This window comes from Indicator indicator, chromosome 7, assembly GCF_027791375.1.
Source record: "Indicator indicator isolate 239-I01 chromosome 7, UM_Iind_1.1, whole genome shotgun sequence".
NCBI classification, from domain to species: domain Eukaryota; kingdom Metazoa; phylum Chordata; class Aves; order Piciformes; family Indicatoridae; genus Indicator; species Indicator indicator.
This window is the reverse complement of record NC_072016.1, coordinates 9,079,271-9,106,790: the sequence shown is the minus strand read 5'-3', so window position 1 is coordinate 9,106,790 and position 27,520 is coordinate 9,079,271. Positions and strand designations below refer to the sequence as shown.

Below are 27,520 nucleotides of genomic sequence, written 5' to 3'. Positions count from 1 at the left end.
CACAGGCAGGGACGCCTCACGCTACATCAGGCTGGCCAGAGCCTCATCCAGCCTGGCCTTAAGCACCTCCAGGGATGGGGCCACAACCACCTCCCTGGACAACCCATTCCAGGCTCTCACCACTCTCATGGGGAAGAACTTCTTCCTCATTTCCAGCCTGTATCTCCCCACTTCCAGCTGTGCTCTTCCTGAGCTGAAGCCAGCAATGTAGACAGAAAGTATGTCAGTCCAAAGGTCTCAGGTCTTTTCTAGATCTTTCATGGCTATAGAGATATCAGTAAAAGCTACAGACAGGATCAGTGCTCCATAATGCTCCTAGTGCAGGCTGGATCCCCAGGGGCACTATGGACAACAGAAAGCAAATCTACCTCTTCTACTGTTAGGAGTCTTATTCCAGTAGTGAGCTGACTTGTTCCATCAATTCTTCTTCAGTCTCTCTCCAACAGGAAATTATTACATTTTTATATCTTCAAACTGAACATAGAAGATTTCACTTCAACATGAGGAGAAACTTCTTTCCAGTGAGGGTGACAGAGCACTGGAACAGGCTGCCCAGGGGGGGTTGTGGAGTCTCCTTCTCTGGAGACTTTCCAAACCCACCTGGATGCATTCCTGTGCGGACTACCTGAAGTGCTCCTGCTCTAGCAGGGGTGCTGGACCTGCATATCTCTTGAGGTCCCTTCCAACCTCTGATATATTGTGATATCCTTTTGACCCTGTCACTGGTAGTACATTAGGAAAAAAAAAATCAAAGCAGTGGAAGGCTGAAAAAAATAAGTGCATAGCATCTCTCTAATAAGCTAAGAATTTATGTCCCGTGATAATTTTGAAAATAATTGTAGCTTGACAATAGCTATTGCCTGTAAACGAGCATTCATGGACACCACATTATTTATGAAGCAAATTAATGACTCCAAAGTTTCTCAAAAGATTTGGCAGAGCCTTGCTCATTAAATTAATTTTGAAGTGCTAATTTCGCACCATTTTTTAACAGACATTAATTCATTCTATAAATTTTGATGTGTTCAGATTGGTTGTTTTGTTTTGTGGTTTCTTTTTGTTTAAGTTTAAAAGGCATTGGAATTGGAGAAATATAATCTGAATAAATGTAGAAATAGACATGGGTAGATTCAGATTGGATGTTAGGAAGAAGTTTTTCACCATGAGGGTGATGAGACATTGGAACAGGTTGCCCAGGGAGGTGGTGGAAGTCTCATCCCTGAAGGTTTTTAAGGCCAGGTTGGATGTGGCTCTGAGCAACCTGATCTGGTGTGAGGTGTCCCTGCCCATGGCAGGGGGGTTGGAATTAGATGATCCTTGAAGTCCCTTCCAACCCTAACAGTTCTATGATTCTATGTTATAATTATAACCACCATGCTTTATTGCTTGCTTTAGTTGCAAGTGAAGGGATGAACATTTTATAAGAGCAGGTGAATGGAGTCCTTTGAACCTATTTGCCTGTATCATTTTCACACCTAGCTTTAGGGCAAAACTGTACTTTTTGCATTAGTGTATCTTGACACTGAATGGCATGGCTGGAAGATATAGTAATTTCTGGAAGACAGGCAGGAGTGTTCTTTGTGCTGAAAGAGCAGCCACAGTAAGCCAGTAATAAACCTGAGGCATTACTTAAGTCTTGTAGAAAGAAGTTTACTATTGAATTCTTTCTTTTGAATTACTTCTGATTTTAAAATGATTACTCTGAAGCTGGGAAATTCAGGCCCTAGCCTAGGAAGAGTCAAAATCATGATTCTGAATTGTGACCCAGAGTGCTTGGGAACTGGGGTATGCCCTGCCCTCTTCTTTTATACACAAGACCACTCCTCCAACCTGAAATGCAAAATTCATGGTGGAGGGAAATAAGAGGAAACTTGCCTACGAAGTGCATAATGCACACAGCTAGGACATGGGGAATTTCATTTTCATCCCTATCTATCAACATCATAAAGGATAGGAACTAGAAGGCAGATCTTCATCCATGCACTAATCATCAATGCAAAGAGTAAACTGTGCTCAGAGAAGCTATTTTTGTGTTTGTACCAACATTTGCAAGACTTTCCCAGACAGCTCTTCCTGGATTGGCATCTTTCTCTAGGACTTTGGCAGCATTTAGGCAGCACTAAGCTTCAGTCCAGATGATGCTGGCAAGATTATGGTCTAAATGAATGTGCTCTTTTTGCAGTGGTGTTACACAGTGCTTAAACATATGCACACACATTTTTTTTTTTTTTCCTCAGGTTGTCCAGGGGAGCAGCCTGTAAGCTCTGAGGTGCTTGGGCAAACCACACCCAAAGGCAGTTTAGATGGAATACCTGCATTCTGGATGGAATTTAGCTGGAATACCTGCATTTGCCATGACAATTCCTTTGTCTCTTGTGCAGTGAAGAGAGCAAAACATGATTTGTTGACACTGTGAAAGACAGTGATGGTAGACTAGGCTTATCACAATGCAAAGGCATTTAGACCAGCAGAGATAATATAGGGGTGTTTGCATATTTACCTAGTAATCTACCTGCCAGATAAGCAAGTCTATGATTATCTGTATTTGTTTGAACTGCAGAGCTATGATCTAAGTTTTCCACTCATGCAATCATATTTTTCTCAAATCACCAAATGTTTTAACTCACTTTCTCATGCAAAATTCTCCTTCTTGAAAAAAAAAAAAAAGAAAAACAGGGAGTGGGAGTGTGGCTTTGTCCCTCTGTTCAGTCCTTTATAAGATGTGACTAATAATTTTCCTCTGACTATTGTAGCAATGCCTCATCCACTCCACATTCTCTTTGAAATAATCCACCCTCACAAGTGAGGTCATTTGAGCTTTTCTTTTTTTCAATTCTATTGTCTGTACAAAAAAAAACCCCAACTTTCTGGATTTTACACTTTCATCAATAAAAGAGATGGAAGGTACTGGAAAGAGTATGCATGTTTGAGTCAAAATCAGTGATACTGTGTACAGAAGGCTTTCTTTTTAGATGCACATTTGCAGCTGAACAAAAGCCTTGTAATTCTCTTTACAGCACCCCATGTCTGTACTTGAAGGAGTTGCTCTCCTCAAAGAAGTAAGGTTGGAGCTACTCACTGAAGCATTCAGAGCATCTCACATTCAAATCAAATGTAAAGTTCTCCAAATGGTAGCACTTGTCCCTGCCTGTGAAAATGGGATGTTGGTTTCAGGTCCTAGAACCATAGCAGATCACAGGAAATGTGTTTCACCAGTTAGCAGTGTAGCTCTACAACATGTACATCCACAAGAGATTTCCAGCTGCAGCTGTCTTTCTTTAGCAATCAGTTACCATTTCTTGCTATAAAATCCTTGGATGCATACCTAAAACAAATTTCCACGTCTCTTCATCAGACACATTTCTCCATCTCTCCTTTGTCTCTGCCCCTTAGTAATAATTTCGATCATAAGCTGAGCACAACTTAATTTCTTTGTAACTTATAGGAAGGAAAATAATGTTGCAAACTAAATACAGTAAATGAATAGTGCATGAACTGCTGCCATCTCTTGGTTGTATTCATCACTCCAAGTATTCTGGGTTTGTTAATCTAAATCAACAATATCCAGGCATTTCTTAGTGTTCTTTCACCTTCATCTCACATCCAGACTTGCAGACACAAGGCAAGACATCACTTTTAATTTTTCTTGCTGATGCTGTTGCTCACATTAACAACTCCAACTATTAAGGCAATGTTTACAGGTCTTCTATCAGTATTTTTTGTGTGCTTAAGCTAAGCCCTTTGTCCTACTTTTCTGGGTTTTATTATTTTTTGTTTTATTCTAATCCCACATTTGCTAAGCTTCAAAGCAGTTTTGCAGTACAACGAAGAGCATTAACTTTATTACATTGGCATTCTGATAACAAAAGGCATGAGGACAAACGAAGGGAAGGGTGCAAGGAATCACCTCAGCCCAAGTGAAACAAAATTAATTTCTTGTGTAATTTCCCCCCCCCCCCCATGTTTAGAGAACAACACACTAATTTTATGCCTTATCCAGATATGCTCTGATTAGAAGCTTGTTGAAGGTGATGGCATAACTCCAGTGTCCTTCAAGAGCATTTGGATGATTTCTGGTGAAAAATCATCAGATTCCTATTGAAGTTGAATGACATTGGTTTCTCTCACTCAATACCATTTGCCACAATTGCTGCATGTATAATCAGTTCCTGCTGATTTCAGTAGGACATCAATTGACCTTTTCTAGGTCAATTGTGATGTGTGGATAGCTAAAATATCCTTTCTGAACAGTCATTAGATGCCCTCTAAATGATGATATGGATGACGAATGGGAACAAAATCCTGGCAGTCTCCCAATGACAGCCACAGAGGCAAGACTTTCGCCTGTTCTTTGCTTTTCCCTAGCCTTCATTTCAATCTCTGTTGATGTCACACTTGCTTCTTAACATGTTTGCTTGTAGCTATAACTCACCAGGCCTTATGGCTTCACCACAGCTTATCACTTCAGACAGCAACAGAGAAGGATCAGCAATTTGTACCAAACACACAAATGCAGAAGGTCTGAGTTGAAGCGCTCCTGAGTTAGGAGAAAGATTACCTCAACACCCAGGCTATACGTAACACACCCTCACACTTTGCTGAGAGAGGAAGTTGAGCCACAGTCTGTCTGTTGGAGCAGAAGCAATCAGAAACCACCATCAGTGTGACAAGCAGTTCCCTGTCCTACTGAAAAGACCTTGCTGTACAGAGGCTTTACAAAAAAAGTTCATCTGGAAATAGCCTGGACTTTCCCCAGCTGGCAAGATACAGCTAGTCATGGCTGAAGACCTCTCTCCTGTGGGATGTACCTGACTGCAATTACAGGCTAAATGCTTCTTCCATCTTTCTTTCTGTTGTCCTGACTGAACAGCAACTCAAACTCAGCTAAAACCCCCGGCACTGAAGTTCAAAAGGTCTTCTGGCAAGGAAGAGTGACTTCCCATGTAGCAGGTTTTGCTTCACTGTTTTTTATTCATGAGCTTCTTACATGACAACTTACTTCAGCCTGATTTTCTTATTCACTGAAGTGATTAAAGCAATATCACCCTGGAGACTTCTTGTTTGCCTGCACGTATCACCACAACCCTCTCAGCTTCCTTCAAAGCAAGGGCAGAGTCCTGGTGTGCTGCAAATTTGGCAGAGTGTGGTCCCTTCTCATTTCATAATGGTGCTATTCTGTTTTCTCTCTCTTCAGGTTGCTGGAATCTCTTCCTGATGACTTGATTAAAGGATTAAAAAAAAAAAAAACCAAACCTGCATGGTAATTCTGATCTAGAGGAGCACAATATATACCATGAAAAGCCCTGTAAGGCCATACCTCCTTCTCAAAGCTCTTCAGAGACAGGTAAATAAATTGCTTTGGGCTAGGAGCTGAACTACACTGTTCTGTGGAGCAGATACTTGCCAGGGTGACTATGACATACAGGCATGAAAATGGGTTGAAAAGCCACTGTAGAAGTACAGGTAGGGCCATCAGTGTGTAGATCCTGGTATTTAAGCAATGTTTTTCTTACACTGCTTAGTGCACTGTCATCTGCCTGAAGGAAGGATTTCTGTGGCTAATTTGTGGAACAACTTATCGGTAGGCAGACTGCCTGAGGATGCAGAACTTGTACTGATTATTGTAGCCTTTTCCTTCCAAAGCCCAGCTCATCAGAGGTTATACAACATTTCTCAGCAAGCAAGCAAATAGCCTTCATAAACAAAACCCCCACATTTTTTTCAGCCTATATTTTATCTTTTTCTTTTTTTACAAATCCAGGACATTTGTTAAAAGCCCAACCCTAGAAGCAAGTGAATTCACATTGACAGATTCCTCTGGATGTGAATACCTCACATTTAGCTCCCAAATTGCTCTTCCACTGATTTTCTTTTCTCTACCTTGTCATTAGACTAAATGGAAAAAAATGTTATGCCACTACCATTTGTGTTCAAACTGAGACTGGTGGCTTCCAGACCTCCTCCAGGGACTCATCTTCCCTGCATAGCTGCAGTGGTAGAGAAAAGGGAGCACTGTGCTCCTGTTGATTATCAAGTTGCTGAATGAGGTTTCTGTCACCTGAAAGCTCCAAAGAACCCTGTAGAATACTTTCTATTTTCTGGCATAATTCCCTTTCTTCTGAAAGTGAATTGTTATACCAAAAAGACAAGAGTGCTTTAATTAAGAATAAATGTCTTTCTAAAGGAATTTCCCAGGTCAGCTAGACATCACTAAGCCCAAAGCAAGAACTGGACTGCAATGTTCTGGTTTATGGTTTTTAAGTGATAAAGGCAATCACTGCCTTCACTGTCTGTGCTGGCTGGAAGCAGGAGCAGGCTGAGAAAGGCATACCTTCAAGAGCCAGATTGCCCTGCTGAATAACTTTGAATCAGAATGAGCCTGGGTTGCCTACATAGTCCACTTACCATAGGAGCATCTCTACCAAAAAAGACCTTTCTTGAAACAGCCTTGTTGGACATTTTGTGGCATAACCACAAGGTGATGGAAGAGTTGGGAAAAACAGAGCATTCATACAAGAGGAAAACAAGACTGTGGGGTTCTGTCTGCATTTCCCTTTGGCTCCCCACCCTGCCTGTGTCATTACATTGATGCAGACCCGACCCCAGTGCATCCCACAGCAGAATACTGCATCTGCAGGGTTGCATGGACTCATGTAAAGAGGATTCCCAACCCCAACATCTGCAGTACTGAGTTCCAGAACATTCTTCCTCCCATGGTTTATCATTTTGGAAAAGACTGAGGGCTGAGAGGTAAATTGGTTTTGCTGCACTTCAAGACAGCATGGAACGGTCTGGACAGATTCACATGAGATCTACTGGGAGCTCTGCAGCAAACACTGCTGGTTGCTATGAACACCTCAGAAGCAGAGAGAGATTTTTCACTGTTCTCTTCTGTGAGGAGAAAGAGAGTTGTTTCATTCCAGTGAAACCAACATATCCCAAATTAAACTAAAAAGAAAGGAAAAAAGGAAAAAGAAAGCAAAACAAAACAACAAAATAAAAAAATCAAACAAAAACCCAAACAACCAACAAAAAAACACCAAAAAAGTTGAAGAAAACATGTACAGTGGGGTTTCTTTTCTCTCCAAAACCTAATTTGTTGGGAAAAAATAGTGTTCATTGAAACTTTAACCCCACTTTGGTCTCCTAGTAGTGACAAAAACAAAACAAAACAAAACAAAACAAAACAAAAAAAGTTGAAGAAAACATGTACAGTGGGGTTTCTTTTCTCTCCAAAACATAATTTGTTGGGAAAAAAAATAGTGTTCATTGAAAGTTTAACCCCACTTTGGTCTCCTAGCAGTGACAGAGCATTTGTAAAAACCAGAGATATAGATGTTGCTAATCATGACCTCAGTCATTTGATGTAATGATATGATCAGGGGGTTGTGCCTACAGTGTGTGAGTACATGAAGGATGCTGGTTTCTAGGGTTGCCAAGTGCTGAATTTCACTTTTAGAAAAATAAATTAAAATCCCATTGAATAGAATGTTTTATTTACTTTTTTTTTAAATTATTTTCTCACTCCCTCCCAGCCCTTGTTCGTAACTGGGAGGAAAATATTTCCCTAAATGATACTACAATAGTATGCAAATGCAATTCCCTGAGAACTACCCTAAGATAATTTAATTTGGAATTAGTTAAGTGGTTATTTGGCTGAAAGGGATTTTAAAAACAAGACCTACTTATGAGTCTTCAAGCTAAGGAAATATTCTGGTGAATTTAATTAAGAATGAGATTCTTTACTAAACTTCAATCCAGTGGTAACCTGCAGGTTTGTCTTTTAGCAATTTCTGTGCCTGCTGAATAATATGATAATCATTACCACATTTGCAACAACTGAGAACTCTAATCAAACAAAGGAAAAAACTGCTTATAATCATCTTCAATGTTCACTGAGCTATTTTCTTGCAGGAACCTCCTGGCTGCATTTATACATAATGTTTATAGTGATGGCATTACTTACCTCAAAATCTACAAACTGTTAATATGCTGGAGTGAACAAGATTCAGAGAAAAGGAAGCCTGGCAATCTCTATCAGGACAAAGGGAAATGAACTTTTATTCCTACTCTTTGTTTTAAGTGTCTTCTAAAAGGATTTAAGATGCTGTCTCAGAAAAAAATACAATAAAAGGAGCTGTTTTACTGGTAAAGAAAAAATATATAGTTTCTGGTTTCTTAATAACATAGTTTTTTTTTTTTTTTTTTTAAGAAAAGAATGTGACAGGTTGTGGGTTGGTTTGGTTTTTTCCAATGTGATTTCATTTTTTGAAATAAAAATATCTGGTGTTGTTTAAAACACAGCAATGAGGTATTTCCAAAGTAGGTAGAGAGGGTTTTGTGTAACACTCCTCAGTGATATTGTCTTAGCAATTAATCAGCAAAGAGGGGCAATAAATGAGGGTCAGCTTGAAAGGACAGAGGAGGAATCTTCTCAGCAGCAGCCTTTGTGAAGGAGGCCTTTAGTAGCATCAGAAATTAGTGTCACAATTTATTAGCAGGGCTTCTGGTAGGTGAATATGGAGTTTTGAATTCCAGGCAGCCTATCTCAGAGACTTCCTGGCTAAAGATGCTTTCCTGAGAATCACTTCAGCTGAACTTCCTCATCTGGACCTGGTGCAATTCACTGCCTTCACTACCTTACCTTAGCTGAGGATTTGCTTCATTGCAATCTTTATCCAAAAGGGCACTGGTCCTTCCCAAAGCTACCTACTTATACAGCTGCCTATGCTGAGGCTGAAGGAATGCTGAAAAGCTTCCCACAGAAATACAACTGCTACAGAACTCTCTACCTTCACCCTCTCTCTCTGTTCCCTCTTTTTTGGCCCTCTCCCAGCTGAGAATGGTTCAACTATGATGTCTGTGACAAAAGAGGCTGGAGAAGATAGCACAGTGGGATGGGATGGGAAGGGACACAGGAATCACGACATCAGGTTCCCTGCTACCTCAGCAAGATGTAGAGGAAAGAGATTCCTATGGATTACAGGAGGGAGCCTTTTTAGTTCTTTAAAGAATGAGATTAGAATTCACATAAGGGGTTCTCTGTATGCTTCTGGAAGTATCTTTTTATCTGTACACATTACAGTCCATTGGAAAAGTGCTCAACTATTCAAAGGTGCCAAAATCGAATGTTAATTAGTGTCCAGGTAATCCAGCCAGCAGGTGTCTGTAGATAGCTGGTGGAGATTCTCTGTAGACATGATACTAATGCTCTCTCAGTTATCACCTAGTAAAATAGGAAAAAGAAGGAAAAAAGAGAGCTTTTTATTAGTAATTGTGCTGTTTCCCCCAGGTGTTCATGTCCTAGCTTCTATATAATTTAATTAGTGTACAAGTTTTTATTAGTACTAGGGAAAAGATAGTAAGATCTGAGAATAGGATCCAGCTCCAGAGCTGGGTCTGGGTCCTCATAATTTCTCCTTGTTATCTATTTGTTTCTCAAGAGTTGAGGCTTTGTCTTTCTGCATGTCTTGGGAAAAATGCACATTAGCATCTTGCTGTGCACAATGTGGAAAGCAGAATTTCAGAAGGGAGCCAACACGATAATCTATTTTTAGAATCTAGTTCAAATAAGTCAAAAAAAATAATGTTGGCTGCCTTCTGCATTATCATCTCAATTAAAAAGGATAATTAGGAGAAGTGTTACATAGGTGAAGGAAAAGTTCAAGCAAAACTAAAGGCTGAAAATAAATTTCCTCTTCCTGAAATCAGAACCTTCTTTGAAATTAGAAAAAAAAAAAAAAAAAGTGTAATAATTACAGGGAAAAGAATCATTGATTTTAATTAATGAAAACGTTCAGATTAACAGGAAAAAGCAAAATAGATTGCTATGGGGGGATCATAATTTCATTTTTTTGTTAAGAGCTGCTAAATATAACCCTCTGGTATTGTAACATGCACAGAATGCTTGAGGAGTTTCAGCAACAAAAAGTGTTGCTGAAAAAGCTGGTGCTTGTTTTTTCCCTGAAGTTAACTCCAATAACTCTGATAATGCCTTAGAAGGAAGAAGCTCTTCTAGGAATCAAAGGGCTGAGGAATCTTTAAACACCATAACTGGTTCTGGTTTATAGCTAAACATTGAGGCCAGCAGAAGGCTGTAGGCTAAGTCTTTGGATGCCCTCATAGGATGAGACAAAAGCCCAGAGCAGCAGTCAGTGGGCTAAGTTTTTGGGTCAGTGTGGCACGAAGAAAAGAAAAAAAAAATCCAGTAATGAAAACAGGGTCATGGTGGTCTGGCAGGTCAGCCTGTCTGATGTGGCATTCTATGGAGCATTCTTTTGCAGCCACATCCAAGCTCACTCAGCCACTCTGGCTCTGACCCTGGTTCAGACTTTGCTAAAGGTGATGGCAAGTGAGATTAATAATGTGACTGCTGTATTTTAGGACTTGTATTGAGGGAGAAAAGTCTCTGGACTCAGGAAGAGCCTCTCTTGTCCATTAAGGAAACGATTTTCGAACTGTAAACATCAGTTTGAAAACTAATTGCTTTCTGTGGCCTTGAAAATTTCCTCCCTGAGCTGCAAACTGCTTTGGATGCAAGTTGTCTTTCATCCTGTGTGACAGTTAATAGTGCCAGGGACTCTAGTCATTAATGGAACATAACCAATTAACCAAATGATACTCCTGCAAGTTCAACTGTAATGGAAAACAATTTTATCTACATGAGCCAGGACAGCAGCAGTGGAAAACGGACTCTGGGATTTTGTTCATGAAATCAGTTTCTCAGAGGGCAGTCTCTCTAGTCCTGTGGCTCTGCAGCAGGGTCTGAAGAAAGATTTTAGTTGTACATTTATTAGTGTTTCTTCTGGATCTCTCAGGCAAGCACTTCCCAGAGACAGGCACAGTGCAGCTCAGACCAAACAGCTTCACCTCACACAAAGGCCACAGAAGGAAGGGAAGAAACCTCAGGTGTCTGCTATGGACATGTTGTAGCTGCAGGGGAGCATGAAAGAGAATCACAGTGGTTTGAATCTCACACTCCCTAGGTGGCACTAGGCAAATGTGGGAAGTGGGGGAAAGTTATTTGCTGTGAAACATCTGGTTTAAATATTTCACATGATGTACAGCATCCAACTTCTCTACAGTGCTGAGACTTACACACTCACCTGAGGTGACATCAGGCAGGAATCCCTTACAAAGAGGCAGCCTATGTAATATCTCTCTGTGCTCCAGAGGTTAAGGAAGATGTCCAACTTTAGCCAAAACGTCAAGAGCAGGACTCTGCACTGAGACTGCCTTAGCCCGAGGAGGAACCACCAGTCTGGAGGGCACCACACATGCAGAGAGATGGAGACACACTGCATCCCAGACCCTGAACCCCTGAGGGTTCAGCACCTCAATTCAGGCTTTCTTTGCAGTGACAGAATAAAGATATTCCTCCCATGCAGGCAAGGGTTAATAATTGAAGGGTTTCTCCCTTAAAGCTCTTTGTAACACTACATTTAAATGTGCTGCATGCATTATTCATCTTTTTGCAGCAAGCAGCAAGAGCAGAGGCAGCTGTCAGTCCAATTAATGTTTCAAAGCTCTAGCCTCCAGCTGCCTCTGGGGGGCATGATAAGGAACGCCATGGTCCATGGGAAGAGTGGCTCATACCTTTTGTTGGGGAGCAATTATTTGCCAGGATAGCTGCAGTTCCAGAAACACTACCACATCCAACTTTGTCTAGGAGAGGTTTGTTCAAAAACAGGAGGGTGTTTTCTTGCATCTGGGTTGTATCAAAGGCAGGCAATCATAGCTCCCAACAGCTTTGCTAGATTCTTTCCCTTGCACCTTTGTATCTCAAGGCTTCTCCATAAAAGATCATAAAAACTGCAAAACTTTGGGATTATAGCTTATTTTCTATGCAGTTTGGTAGATAAAGGTCAGACTAATGATTCTGGTTGGGATCCTTCTGTGCAATTAACTTGAATATGAAACACAGCATAAGCAATATCCTGGCTGCTGGCAGTGATACTTGTGCCCACAGTGGATGGATGTGCTGCAGCCTCAGAGAAGTTGAGGAAATCCAGCAGCTGTGTAGTTCCTATTCTGCTTACAAATGGCTGGGCTATTACAGCTTGGTGGGAGGTCATTACACAAGCCAAGCATGGACCTACATTCTAAGCACTGAGTCAAGGTTAGGTATTTGTCTGGATGTATTTAAGTCATGCTACTCTCTCTGCTCAGAAAAGCTCACAAAATTCCTAGAGAAACCAAGATAAACTGGGCACAAACTTCGAGTCTCTCTAACTTACCCCAGCAGAAAGCAAGCCTTTGCACAGAGATCAGCATGGAGCTACTGCCTTGGAAGGCTGGCTGGTCTCCCATGCACCTCTATACCTTCTAGGATGCAAGTCACTAACCCTGAGCTGTGCTGATCAGATGTTGGGTCTGCTCATCTCATACAGAGCTCTCTCATATGCAGAGTTGAATTTGTTTTTTTTTTCCAATATAGAGGTGGTCTGGTTAGGGTCCACTTGTCAAAACGACCCAAGATTATAATGTGAGACTCAATCTGCAATACAGAGGTGGTGATAAAACCAGTTCCCATATTTGGATTGTTTTATCCAGTTACAATGCCACCTCCACTGCCAATGTGCATACAACACCTTGCACTGGGGTGGCTGTACCATAATACAAACAAGGAAGACATCTTCAAATTCTCACATTGACAGATACATAGCACAGATTTCTTCTACATCCCACTTTTGGGACAGTGAACAGTAATAGTAATAACATGGCTAGATGTTCCCTAGTAAGAAAGAAGGGAAAAGAAAAAGCTTAAGCTAAAAAAGATTACTTGGTACATGATAGTACTTTGATCTTATCAACTGGAAAACAATTTGACTTCAGTCTTTTCTTCTAGGCATTATGGCCAGGATCACACCAGCACTCGAAACTAAAAGGATCTGTTCTATTTCAAGTATTATTTATTCACATGGTTTATTATTCTCTTTCATGGAGAAATGCAAGGACAGTATCTCACTAACAGAAGGAAAATAAAAGTTTTCTGGTTTTGATGTCATGAACATGGTAGTTCTGCAATCAGAGGTAATGTTTAAAACACTATGTGCTTAGAGATATAATGTGGCAAGGAAACTTTCCATGTGTTCAATGAGAGATGGCAGCACACAGATAAAATACTAATCCCTTGTTACCAGCTCTAGGTACCAGACTAAATGCAATTGTCAGAAATTCTCAGACGCTGACAGGATCTAGACAGGGTTCATTTAGGGTCACTGTAAATTCCTGCTTCATTTGCATAAACATTTCAGCAAGTGTTTTAAGTAAGTCTTGCTGCCCAGCAAAAGTCTAAGCAATTAAACAAGCCACGTATTAACAGCAAGCAATTGTTTGAGGCCCAGATCCTCAAAAGTATTTAAACCTTAAGACCTACTGATTTCAGGAAAGACAGTCCAGCATCTTAGCCCAAATGTCCTGCTAAGTGGAGAAGTACAAATCTCTCTGAAGCCAATATGTCTGTTCCATATCTATGAGTGTTTTATGGCAGTTAAGATGATGGTAGAGAATCAAAATCAAATTAAGAAATTACTTTGAGTTTTTAACCATATTTTAACTCCCTGCTATTTCTAACAAATGATAATGAACTTTTTTTTTATTATTTATAATATCCTTAGAGAAAATGTATATTGGACTTTTAAAGTATTTGGTCTCTTCTTTGTTTATTTTCTCAGTGTTCAGCCATTGGCAGTGAATGGCTGTGTAGTTATACAAACCAGGAAACAACTACAAATAACAATCAGTCTCTGCCTCAGGACACACAACAAGCTGAAGTGAATGATCTGAAAATGCTTTAGAGATGCTTGCCAAACCCTAACTTACTGTTTATGGCCAGAACAGATGTCTGCTAATTCAGGTGGGCACTTAAATTACAAAAGTAGATTAGATCCACACAGGCATCTCTGAGTCACCTGCACTACAGCTAAGGCTTTATGTTATTTTCAGACCAATGGGATTACTTAGACCTTATCATAGAATCATAGAAATGTCAGGGTTGGAAGGATCATCTAGTTCCAACCCCCCTGCCATCAGCAGGGACACCTCACACTAGATCAGGTTGCTCAGAGCCACATGCAGCCTGGCCTTAAAAGCCTCCAGGGATGGGGCTTCTACCACTTCCCTGGGCAACCTGTTCCAGTGTCTCACCAGCCTAACGGTGAAGAATTTCTTCATAAAATCCAATATGAATCTACCCATTTCCATTTTTTTCCGTTCCCCCTAGTCCTATCATTACCTTACACACTAAAAATCCCTCACCACCATGGCCTTGGGAGTTGAAAATGTCTGAATTCCAGATGTTTGACTATATGTGTATATAAATTCCTAAGCCAGGTTTAAAAAAACAACAAACAAAAAAACCCAACCAAACAAACAAAAAAACCCCAACCAGAAGCCAGTTTCAAGAGACAGAAAAATTCAATGGTTGCTTCCTGACTTGAAAAGCAGGGGAGCTACTTTTTCTTTCTTTTTCTGAGCCACATGCATCCACTGCCATCTGGCAAGCTGACAGAAACTTCCTATGCTTCACTTTCTTCACATGTTAAACCTGATTAAACAGTGATGTGAGTGATTTAGAACTTCCTTCATCAGTGTCAGCAAAAGAAACCTTTAACAAAGTGTACGAGGAAGGATAACCAAGGCCAGGAAATAAAGCTGAGGTTTCAGGGAGCTACTTAATACTCTGCCATTGTTTTGAAACCAGAAAACCACCATTGCACATTTACATACCTCACCTTCTGCATCCACAAAAATGGAGATAACAATACCAAGCTTCACTTTATAAAGTACTTTGATCTGAGGGTTGAGAAAGTTACCTTCATATTGGCATCTTGTTTCTAGAAGCACAACATCACCACGCTCTCCTGCTTCTACTGAACACCCCTTTCATTTTGAAGTTACCATCTTCCTACTGTTTTAATGTTGTTAGTGATCCCAGCCAGGATAAGAGAGCTAAACTGAGCAACACAATCACAGGCCTTCATTTAGAGACATAATCTGTTTAATAAATATGACTGTAAAAGCAATAAACAATAGCAATTATACATTACGCTACATTGTTTTAACGAAAGGGGAAAAGAAGATGAAAAAATACATCAAAAAAAGTAATTTTAAAATAGTTTCAACACTCTAAGAAAACTTTTTGATTGGCTTACTATAAAAATAAGTTGGCTAACGTTGGACTTCAGTGGGGAGTATTATTCAGTTGTTGCCAAAACTTTCCCACCTTTCTTAAATCTGTAGCTGCAAGGACAATAGCAAAGCCATACAAGCTGCCGTGCTTCTACCTGGCTTCTGAGAAACTACAGAGGACTCCGTGCTGTGATCATCTTTTGACTACTACAGGTCTAATCTTCTTACACATTTTCACACTTTTTGTCACATTTTTTTGCTTTGCCAGTAAATAGGTTGACTGGGGTTCATGCCTATCTTGTGACAAATTTAAAACCACCACCACCCTCCCACCCCAGGACTGTGGGCAGCTGCCTCCTGCTTTTGCCTCCTGCAACAATGCTGCTTCCTCCTGCTTTTGTCTCAAGTTGTCATGTGCAACGTCTACTGAACAAAACCCATTCCAGTCAGGAGCCACAGTGCCTCCTAAGCGTGCTACACTGATTATGAGCTGGCCTCTACTTGCCTTCACCTAATGTAGTAAAGTGAGCGTATGTTGGTTGTTGCCTTCCTCTCTTTGCACTTCGAACCGAAATCCTGGTGCTAGGTTTACCTGAGTTGGTTTGAGAATCAACAGCTGTGATGACCACAGTTTAGGCTTCAGCCAGGTATCCAGTGTCCTGGGAGAACTTGTTCGAGGTATGCTAAGCTGGCTTTCCTGCTGGTCTCTTGCATAGTCTACTTGAACCTGTCCTCCAGCCTCACTTCTAGTTGCAGTGTAAGATACAAAGTTACGCTGGTAAGAAATCTTTTACAAGAGCGGTCTTGTGGCACTAGGGCTCAAAATGCCTGGCAACTGTCTCAGGCCAAATCCTCCTTTACTGTCTCTCATCTGCCCAGAATGGTAGTAGCTTGCAGATCTGCCACCAAAGGGGTTTGCCAAGAAGGCACGCTGACTTTTCCCTGCTGCCTGTTCTATGGACAAGGTGTCCTTCAAAAAAATTACAGTCCTTGGGGTGACTCCCAAAGGGCAGAGATCTCCTGGGACTTCCCCAGATAAGTCCAAACATCAGCAGTAAATGCAGCTGAGGGTGTTACTAGGGCTTTCTTTTAGCTCAGATTAAAGGTGTAAGGCTGATACAACGTAGAGGGTAAATTCACTCTGGCAATCCCCTCCTGCAATTGCAGTATGGGCAGACCTCCCTGCCTGTAATACATGCTTAGTTTTGTTCCATCCAAGGTCAGGAAGCAGAAAGCTATCTTTCATCAAGTGGGATGTCATGGTGTGAGTATGCTAAAAAATCTGTTTAAGAAAGAGCCTGGCCTTGTGGTTGGGATCACCCACATTTGAACTCAGCCTTCTCACAACTGTGGGGCACAGACAGCAGCTGCAGCTAGAGGAATAAAGGGCAGAATCCTAACAAAGACATAAATCAGACTGTATTTTCAGTGCCTTTAAACTCCAGTGTGATTTCTTGTGTGTCCTATGAAAGTCTGCTGGGGTGGCTAGCCCTCCCACAGCTCAAAGTGCTAAAAGAGCAGTTAAATCTAAAGCCAAGAACCCTAAACACCCCCTCCCACCTCCCCCAGACCTTCTCCCCCCACATCCCAGCCCACCCCTCTCCCTCAAGAGACCCCCATGCATATTCTTGGCCTATATCTTTATGAATTTTCTACAAATTAGAGACAGATCAGAAAAAAGAGAGTGAAGGGGTGAGGGGAAGGGCTGCAGGGGTGAATAGTGGTACGAGTTCCTCTCCCCCCACCCCCCACTAAAATTGAACACCTGTACAATGTAGTTCCACTATGGTCTCAGTATAATGTCCACATGCACAGGCTTAAAGCTAAAAACCCTTTGTCATCTGAAGAATTAAAAAGTCCAAATGTAGTGAGCTCTCCTCTTTTTTTTAGATATAGATATATATCAGTGTCTTCCATTCAACCATTTACATAGGTAGGGATTTCTTTTGTGCTCTGGGGCTCAGCAGCTGTGGAAATACTTCCTGTGGCAAAGAAAGAACAAAATACAGGAGTTAATAAATAACAAGTGCATTTTGCCAAAGTCGATGCATGAAGGTATGTATCACCTTGCTGGCCTTTGTGTTCCAGACTGACATGTTCTTCCCAGAAATGTTTTCCTGTCATTCAAAACACTGAAGGTGATGTCCTGTTCTTTTGCTAATGAAGATGATTCACCCGTGTTGAACAGAAGAGGGAGAGGCCAGAGCACAGGGCTGGAGGGAAGGAGGGGCTGAGGTCCTCAGAGGAAATATGTAACTCATTTGCAGTGATAAGGTGTTGGGAGATTTCATAAATAACCCTAAGCTTTGCAGTTGTAAAAGAAGAGGTTAAACCACTCACATCCAGAAAATAGGAACTGAGGGTTCTTTTGCTGCCAGAGCTTGGAGAGAAAAATAAATGATTCATGGACATTCATTCAGATTCCTCAAAGGAAGGATTCTGGAATGTAAGTCAAAGGCTGGCTTCTGAGCAAGCATACAAAAGAGAAACACCCAATTTATGGTCTGATTTTGTTTTCCCCAAAGAAAGAAAACTCATTAAAAAAGAAATTGCTGATTTCCAGAAACAGATGAGACAGCTCCATAGGCAAGTGTAGAGCCTTTGCACTTTCTATTCTGTTCACACCTAGGTCCAGACCTTTTCATTTTCTCAATGAGCTCTGATTCAATTTCCTCATTCATCTTACTGACAGGATAGAAAAGCACTCTTAGGAAGTTTGCTGGACTGATTCCTTTTGATAGGGAATTGAGTCCACATATCCCACACATTTACCTATTGTACTTGCTAGTCCAGTTACAGGTGCAAACCAAGGAGTTATAAAAGGCCAATTTCTGGTTCAATGCAGTGTCCAGCAGCACAGGTAAGAAACTCAACAAAATTCTGGCTATTGTAGAAAACCAGAACTACACCAAATGAAAACATACCTCCAAAATTAATTTGACTATTCTTATCGTGGAATGTTCAAGGGTTTAGTTTCCAACACCAGCAAGAGCAGTTTTGAAGGCATCTTGAATAGAACTAGTGAGTGACTGACACTTGCTAATTCAGTCTGAGTGACCTGTGAAAGCATGTTCCCCCAACCCTGGAACAGCCTGAACCACAGTTATTACCTTCTTTAAGAAAATGGAAGTTCAAACCACATCTAACTCTCAGAAGAGAGTTCCTGACCTGAAATTGGGTGTTTCTCCCTTAGCATCTTACATTAATTTTTTCTTGCAGGGTTCTGGGGAGGGGAATCAAATAAATAAATAATGGAAATAATAATTAAAATTTCGGACCCACCACTCCGGGTCTTGGCTTGAAACCTCTTGGTGATCCATAAGCTTTTTGGAAGTCCTCTGTCCAGACTACCTTGGTTGCATTTCCTTTCCTTCGGTTCTGGACTGTGGCCTGGAGTTGCTCTGTATGGAGAACACCACATGGGAAGGTTGGTCCCCTCACTCCATCCTGTGTTCTGCTAAACAGGACTGTCCAGGTCTGCCAATGAATAGCTGCTTAAAAGCTTTTAATAGCTGCCAGATCTCTCCTTAGTGAGCAGGTGAGGAGAGATAAAGTATTGATTGCAGAGGGGCTTCCAGCTGAGACATCAGTTTCATCAAGAGACTTTCTTCTTTTTTCTCCCTTTTTTTTTTCCCCCACAGGCTACAATCTTATACCACACCACATTCCTTCCTTTAATTGCCCTTCCCCTTGTTCCCTCTACAACAGCTATGACTCCAAGCCTGTGTTAGCAACTTCCATAATTTGAGGGACATCCTCAGGTGGGTTCTAAGGTTTGGTTAAACTGATGAAATTGTGCAAAACCTGAGACCTCTGTTATGGCTACACCTTACTCTTGCCAAGTCAAAACAGCTCTAAACTCCAATTCTTCTAAAATGTGTCCATGTCCCTATTTACAGAAGTTCTGTACTACTGGTCAGAACCTGCAGAACTTTCACCTCACAAGCGAAGCTGAGCAATGCTTAAGCAATGCTGGCTTTGGCAGAACATGTCCTCAGGCTGAAACCTCCCTGCTCCATCTCAACATTTTTACTGTAGTCAGGATAACAGAAAACATATAATCATGAGTAAACATACAACCATTGATCCCAGTATGGCCACTTCAAGTCTATTCTCTTTAGGCCCTATGAAAGCCTGCTTTGCAGATTTGCAACCACAGAAACCTGTGAGAGAGATCAGCCTGAGGGCAAACCCAGCTGTCCAGAACTGAGATCCCAGGTCTTGCATGATTTCTCTGTGAATCAGCCAGGCTAGCCTTGCTGCTGGCAACAAGTTCTGGCACAGCACAAAAGGCCACAACAGTCAAAACATCAATGAATATTTGTCTTTTAGATCTGACTTACCGAGTCGCCTGCTCACCTCCATGTTTCAGGAGAGGGTGGCTGAAGTTCTCCTGGATGTGGGGTTTACCCCCAGCAACTACATCAGCCCCAGCAAAACAAAGTAAATTGCCTTATAGCTCAAGTTAAGTGCTGGCAAGATTCTGGGAGAAGGGCAGAGGATCTACAAAGAGCAACTAGGAGAGAGAAAAAGCCTGAAGTTGTTCCTCTCCCTTTCACCACATGGTAGTGAGGGAGAGGGAGGAGTTAGCAAAGTTTCTTGTAGCAGTACTAATGCTGCAGCAGAAGAGGATGGGAGGAGGAGTGTGCAGGAATATGGGAAGGCAGGGGAGGCTGAGAAAAAGGTTAGCCAATTATCAGTCAGTCTGACCAGCTGCAGGATGCTGCAAGTTATTTACCTATGGGCTGGACTTCCAACTTCTCATCTACTAGTTGCTCAGGGTTCATCAGATCACTTTGAGGGACATTAGGTATGCTTTCCCTCTGACTGACTGGACTGACCATCTCTTGATCTTTTTCATTCTGCATCTGTGCATATATATTAAGGCCAGGAATCTTCCTAAAATATTAACAGAAATTATCATTGTGGGGTACTCTGGCAGATGAGGTAGTATCACTTTTATAAACCAAGAAACAGCTCGCTGTGAGAAAGAAAACCCAGCAAAACAAAATCCAAGCACTTCTGTGAAAGACAGCAGAAAATGGCTCAGAGAAGGTCATACCTTTTGAACTTGTAAATTACAAACACAGCTAGTCCCACGAAAACAACAGAGAGGAGCATCAGCATAGCAGAACCACTGTGACTGGGAGTGAGGTCCACTAGGGGAGCTACAAGAAAGGGGAGAAGGTTAGATCCAGCCTGGGGTGAAAGTTGATCCCTCCAGAAATACAGTTCATTCTCCCCTTATGTCATTTGTGGCAAGCCTCTACACATCTGCAGGACTTCCCTCCCTTTCTAATCCACTTGGGAAGAAACTTGGGTTCAGATCACTTGTGGTGCTGAACCTACCCCTTGCTATAAAGTCCCATAGCTTTCTCTTTTGTGGCCTCTCTTCTCTGACCTATTAGAGAACTGCCTGAAACACACTCTCTCGTGTTGCAGAGAATTACCCAAGGTAGCTGCTAATGAGGTCACTCAGGTACCAAACCTGGCATTTTCTGGATATTCCCTGTGCTACCCACGGGTTAACTTGTCATGTTGACTTTCTGTCTGGCTTAGAGCTATTTTGGGTAGCTCCTAGTGCCTAGTGAATAATGAACAACTAGCTCCTCACTTTTTCTGAAGAAACATGCTCATCATGTGCACTGTTCTCTGCTCAGTCCTGCTCCTTCCTGACTACAAGTGTAGTGCCCTTCACAGACACTGCCTCAGTACCCATGCCTTATCATGGCAAGATCTCACACCTCTGACATTTTCAGTTTCTTCCTTTATCTCTTTCCTACTCTTCTGAACATGTTCTACCCCCTTCCTTACACCAAAACCAACCCTAATCAAACCAAAACACCAAAACCATCAAAACCAGTCCTAACTGAAGTCTCTCTGTGCTTCTCATAATTGTGCTTACCTTGTAAAATAAGGACACACAAACCAGCCAGATGGGTGGCTTTGCCAGAAATACAAAGCAAGTTCTATCAAACAGATTTTCCATCACTCACACAGACTATCATCCAAAAACTGGACATACATAGGTCTGGCAGCCTCAGTTGTTCATGCAGACACTAGTAAAACACACTGCAGAGAGACAGGCAGCTGGAGCTGTGCCATTACACAGCTAATGCACATAGCACATCCTCACTGACTGTGTATTTGGCATTACACATAGAATAAGGCATAGGCAGTGCCTTACTCTGCAAAGCAGTCAAAGTTAACTTGAGCCCCTGTCATCATCTTTCTCTTACCCTTCTTCACACACTGAACAGACCCATCCTAAACCAGAGCTAGAAGGCACAAGAAACCAGGCACGCACAAGCAAATACTTGCTTACTCATCACATGCACACAGACACCAAAATTTACAAAGAGAAGTGAAAAATGGTTCTGCTTTCCAAATCAAGCAGTCTGTCTTCAAGAAGATGAGGTGCCTGCATGAAATGATCTGCCGTTATGAATTCCTCAAACACACACTGGGCCAATGTGCATCATTGCATCTCAAGCCTGTTTCCTAGGGACTGCAAGTTTGCTGATGACACCAAGCTGTGTGGTGCAGCAGACACGCTGGAGGAAAGGGATGCCGTCCAGAGGGACCTTGACAGGCTGGAGAGGTGGGCACAAGCCAACCTCATGAGGTTCAACAAGACAGAGTGCAAGGTCCTGCATCTGGGTTGAGGCAATCCTAAGCACAAATACAGGCTAGGCAGTGACTGGCTAGAAAGCAGCCCTGAGGAGAGGGACTTGGGTGTGCTGGTGGATGAGAAGCTGAACATGAGCTGTCAATGTGCACTTGCAGCCCAGAAAGCCAAACAGATCCTGGGCTGTATCAGGAGAAGTGTGGCCAGCAGGTCAAGGGAGGTGATTCTCCCCCTCTACTCAGCTCTGGTGAGACCCCACCTGGAGTACTTCATCCAGTTCTGGAGCCCCTATTACAAGAGGGATATGGACATGCTGGAAGGTGTCCAGAGAAGGGCCACCAGAATGATCAGAGGGCTGGAGCACCTCTCCTATGAGGACAGATTGAAAGAGTTGGGGCTGTTCAGTCTGGAGAAGAGAAGGCTCTGAGGTGACCTTCTTGTGGCCTTCCAGTATCTGAAGGGGGCTACAAGAAAGGTGGGGAGGGACTTTTTAGGCTATCAGGTAGTGATAGGACTAGGGGGAATGGAACAAAGCTGGAAGTGGGGAGATTCAGGCTGGATGTGAGGAAGAAGTTCTTCCCCATGAGAGTGGTGAGAGCCTGGAATGGGTTGTCCAGGGAGGTGGTTGGGGCCCCATCCCTGGGGGTGCTTAAGGCCAGGCTGGATGAGGCTCTGGCCAGCCTGATGTAGTGTGAGGTGTCCCTGCCCATGGCAGGGAGGTTGGAACTGGATGATTCTTGTGGTCCCTTCCAACCCTGACTGATTCTATGATTCTATGATTCTCTGTATACTCAAGTACTACCCTAAGTGATCCTGCCCTGGCAGGGAGGGTTGGACCTGATGATCTCTTGAGGTCCCTTCGAATCTCTGATATACTGTGATACTGTGATACATTTCTAATACTCCTTATACTGCACTTTCAACAACAGCAAATTCTTGCACATAAGAAAACAAAAGGATTAACTGCAAAAGACACCATATCTTTTCAGCATGATAAAGTAAGGGGAGGGGGAGCAGGTGTTTTAATGTGTGCCCATACACTGGGTTGTTATTGTGACATAAAAATAAGAAGTGTTTAAAATACAGCGGTTAGCATGCTACTAGCATCAAGCAATGTATTGCTGCTTGTTTTGCTAGGGAGCAACAGAGAAGGTGTACACAGAAAGAGGATACTAACCTGCTGTTAAATGGGAAGCATAAACCAGGATTCGAACACCTGGCTTTAATTCAAAATGAACCAGGTTTTGGTTCAGTTTCTGGATCAGTGTTTCTGAGATCTGGAAAAAAGAGAAAATAAGAAATGCATTTGTTTCTTAGCATTGGTTTAGACTGACAAGAGGTGGGCAGGAAATGGAGCTGTGCACAGAGCAAAGATTTTGCAGGGGCACCAGACTTTCTGAGCACGATTTGCTATCACCTTACAAAGAGGGAGTTTGTGGAAGCTGAGCACATGTGCCAGTACTATGTCCAGAGAGGCTTGTGTATGGTTAGCAATGACTGATAGCAACAAGTTGCTTGCCACACTCCTGTGTTTGTAGGAGTGGCCCAGCAGCTAAACTGAATTGATCTCCAAAGGAATATCACACACACACATGAGTAAGCTTCTGCAAGACCAGCCAGCAATGGCACATTAGCGAACACTGTTTACAATTCAAGCAAAGAGAAGCATTTCCATTGTTAACACTAATTACAGAATCAACCCACCAGCTTGGAATAGACCTCAGAGATCATCAAGTTCAACCTATTACCCAATACCTTACACCTCCTGGTAACTAAACCATGGCTCCAAGTGCCACATCCAAGCTTTTTTTGAGTACCTCCAGGGATGGTGACTCTACTCCCTGGGCAGCCCAGCCCATTCCACTGGACAATGACTCTTGTTTATAACAAATAATATTCTGCTCCTTGAGTGGCCATGATCTTAAGAGTACGCTCATAATGTGATATACCTGAATCAAAATGAACAATTTTAGTCTTTACCCTGGCTTGCACTTAAATTTCAAGTCCTCAAGCTAAACTTAACTTCATTCAGCTCTGAGTTTCAAGCCAGATGCTTCCCAATCCTGAACCAGCTCAAACCTGAAAGCATTTACTGACTACAGAATATAGCTTAAAGAAAATGCATGCTTCATCTATTCTTATGAGTTACACACAGAGAATACGCTCTTATATTCTCTTTTCATGGAAAAGGCATTCCACAGAGCTTTTAGATCACTAGATAATATAACTTTGATGATAGCAACAGAGCTGATGACTGATTAAGTTAGACTGACATTGCTTACCTAAGGATAAGATGGTAGATGGTCTCAGAAAGAGTAATTGATGAAGTTATGCTAATACTCTCTACCTTAAGAGTGTACTGAGATAACTTGTTCCACAGGAAACTTATCAAGGAAGAAAGGTCAAATATTAGTTACCCAAGCAGTGGACCTGCACCCCTGAGGATTAACATTTTTTGGTAAATTTAGCAAAGTTCCCTAAACTGGTGCCTTAATGTTGAACTTATCTCGTTATAATACCTATCTATAAAAGCCCCCTACCCAAATAAGCTAAAGAAACCAAACAATGATTACTTAGTAGGCATTGACATTAAGTGTAGCTAATACTTTTTACTGCATCCAATACCTGTTGCAAATTTGAAGCAGTGTTCTAGCTTTGTGAAAGGCTGCCCACCATCTTTTTCTGCACAGAACTGGAATAAAATACCTCGATTTGGTGTGTTGATTAGCTTTTGCACACCAGGCAAAGAATCCAGATTTTGTACAACAGAGTTCTAGCAGAAATGAAGCAGGCTCTTCCTCCATAAAGGACACAACACTTGCTAAGACCTTGTGAAATTTGTATTTGTACACTGAAGAAGCCAAGCTTCGGTCCAATCTGTTGACAAACATTCCCTTATTTTAAGTCAGTTTCTTACAATCTGCAGAGAGTCACTTTCTCCATATTGCTACTAATAACAAGTAGTTCCAGGCATGTTGCCATTAAAGGAAAAAAAAAAGAATCAGATAGATTAATCAAGGAGTGGGAGCCTATAGACATGGCTTTCATAGTTTCTTGTATGTCTTTTGTATGTTCATTTGCTAGATGTTTCATGTATTTCACAGTTTCTTACAGTACTGGGCACTTTTGCAATGGAAAATAGCCAAAGTTATGTATGTTCATTTACTAGGAGAGGTGCTAATAAACCCATAAACTTTAAAATGCAGTTGCTTTGAGTGTCATGTTTTTATAGGCATACCATGATCAAGAGGAACCAGATTCTAGTGCTCACCACTTAATTTAATTTGTTTTAAATAAATCCTTATTCCTTCTTGAAGATTAATGAAATATTGTCAGAAAAAAAAAAAAAGAACATTCCAATAATTTTTACACCATCTTTTCCATGTTCTTCATTTTGTCTGGTTGAGTTATTTCAGTAAATGCTACTGAGATATGATTAGATGTTCCTTGGCTATCATTCATCACAGTATGAGATTTATCTGCCTCTTCTATTTTTTTTAGCATTCTTAATGGTTCTTTCAGTACTCCTGGCTTATATGCTTCATTTCTGGCTGCTGATCACTTGAATAGGTGCCTTTGGTCCAATATCAATTTGGCATAACTCTTACAGGCATTTTATTTATATTTTTTCATATATCTCTTTAAAGCTTACAGGTTTTTTATGGGTGCCAGAATGAGCAGTAAATATATTTCTTCCAATGGCAAGAAAAAAATACCACTTGCTTAGAAAAAGCCATCTGCTTAGCTCAGAGCAGCAGGGCTGGTGGCACAAGGATGTGCAGTACATGAAGAAAGCCTGGGAAGCAAACTAATCCTTCTTTAAGAATTTGAGCCTATTAATAACGAAGAATTGATGACTATAAAAAGTGCTTCATCTCTAAAACTGGAGCAACAGATGCAGATCAATATGCTGTAAACCAAGTACATCAATAGCTCATGGAAATAACGTGAAAAATATCCTGGCCATTTCCAGTCCCAAACGTGGCCTGACAACTCTACCGCACACCCCTGCAGGAATTATCTTCCTTTGTGCTCTGAGATCCTGATGCTGCTGAGACAGATGAGCTCATGAAAAAAATGCAACTACAAGAGAGCAAACAGAAGAAACAGTAGGTAACAGACGCACATCTCTTTCCTGTTTTTCCATTTTTTTTAATTTTTTTTTTTATTTTACAATCTATGCTAAAGATGATGTTAAGATGAAACCATTAAATTAATCTCTGAAAACAAAATAAAACTGAAAATATTCTATAGTACATAGTACACTTTGAAATACCATGGTACACAGCAAAAAGGAACTATTAACCTATGAATTTACAAAGAACTTAGTAAAATTTATCCAAGCTTATTTAATTAAAATGTCTCCAACCATAAAACTTCTTATTTATTACCACCAGTACCACTATTTTACTAATATCAGGTGCTATCACCTTTATTGTTATTAATATCACTCCTGTTACTATTGCTATTATCCATTCTTATTGTCTGTTCTTATTAGCTACAATCACTTTATACTTATTTACTATTACGTAGCAGGATGAACTAGAAATCTGTGTGCAGCAGCAGGGCTGTGATCTTGTCACAATTAGAGAGACGTGGTGGGACAGCTCCCATGACTGGAATGTGGTTGTGGATGACTATGTACTTTTTAGGAAGGACAGACTGACAAGGTGAGGTGGTGGAGTTGCTCTCTATGTGAATAAACAATTAGAATGCGTTGAGCTTAACCCAGGGGGAGATGATAAAAGCATTGAAAGCTTATGGGTAAGAGTGAAGGGACATGCAAACAGGAAGAAGCTGCTGATGAGACCTTCTATGGGCAGCTACAAGCAGCTTCAAGATCAAGTGCCCTGGTGCTCGTGGGTGACTGCAACCACTCTGATGTTAGCCAAGCATGAACAGTCCAAAAGGTTCCTACAGTGCAACTTTGTCCTGCAAGTAGTTGAAGAGCCAGCAGCTCCATCCCTCTCCCAGGCTGCTGTGCTCCAGTGTCTGCCCTGCACTTGAGGAGATGCTGCCTCTGATTGGCTGTGGGGGCTGTCACTCTGCTTCTGATTGGCTGTGGGGGCTGTCACTCTGCCCCGGGCTGGAGCCCAGCCCTCTGTGGGGCCTGAGGGCAGGGGCTGGGCCATGGCAGTCAGTCTGGGAGCTGGACAATGGGGATTTGTGCCCTGCAAAGGAGCTTTGGGCACAGCCAAGATGGGCTGGGCATCACCTGTGGGACTCCCTTTGCAGTTGCCCTTGCTGAGCTGTGCTGAACCATTTCCAGAGAAGGGTGACAGGGGTGATCAGAGGGCTGGAGCTCCTCTGCTGTGGGGACAGGCTGAGAAGTTGTGGAGTCTCCTTCTCTTGAGAATTTTAAAACCCACCTGGATGCATTTCTGCATGGACTACCCTAAGTGCTCCTGCTTTGGTAGAGGAGTTGGACTCGATGATCTCTTGAGGTCCCTTCCAACCTCTAATGTAGTGTGATAAGTGTGAAAAGAGCCTGAAACTATCAGTATCATAGCAGAAGATTGAGGCAGGCATCACTGTTCCAGGACTATATGCAAAGTGTTAAAACAGGCAGCAACTCTTCATGCTGTTCAGAGTATACAGCATATTTCCTTGGCTCCATTAATTTTATGCTCTATCAATGGCTTTCTGGGTGCAGAATGTTTGCCTGGTCTTTATGGAATCTGGTCATGGCAAAAAATTACAAACAGCCTGAGACTTTCAAAAGCACCAGAAGTTCTTGTGAGAATCAGACATTTGCTTTCC

General features: G+C 41.7%; 1 protein-coding gene across 1 annotated transcript in view; it reads right to left on the bottom strand.

Moving 5' to 3' along the window:
• Nucleotides 1-17,057: 17,057 nt before the first annotated feature.
• Nucleotides 17,058-27,520, bottom strand: part of SORCS1 (sortilin related VPS10 domain containing receptor 1) — a 297,502-nt gene continuing 287,039 nt past the window's right edge. The window contains exons 24-28 of the mRNA XM_054382572.1: nt 22,938-23,037; nt 20,195-20,300; nt 19,871-20,031; nt 18,415-18,533; nt 17,058-17,114 (exon numbers count right to left, since the gene is read on the bottom strand). Of these exons, the coding sequence (XP_054238547.1) occupies nt 17,058-17,114; nt 18,415-18,533; nt 19,871-20,031; nt 20,195-20,300; nt 22,938-23,037 (543 nt within the window). The remainder of the gene's footprint in view (nt 17,115-18,414; nt 18,534-19,870; nt 20,032-20,194; nt 20,301-22,937; nt 23,038-27,520) is intronic.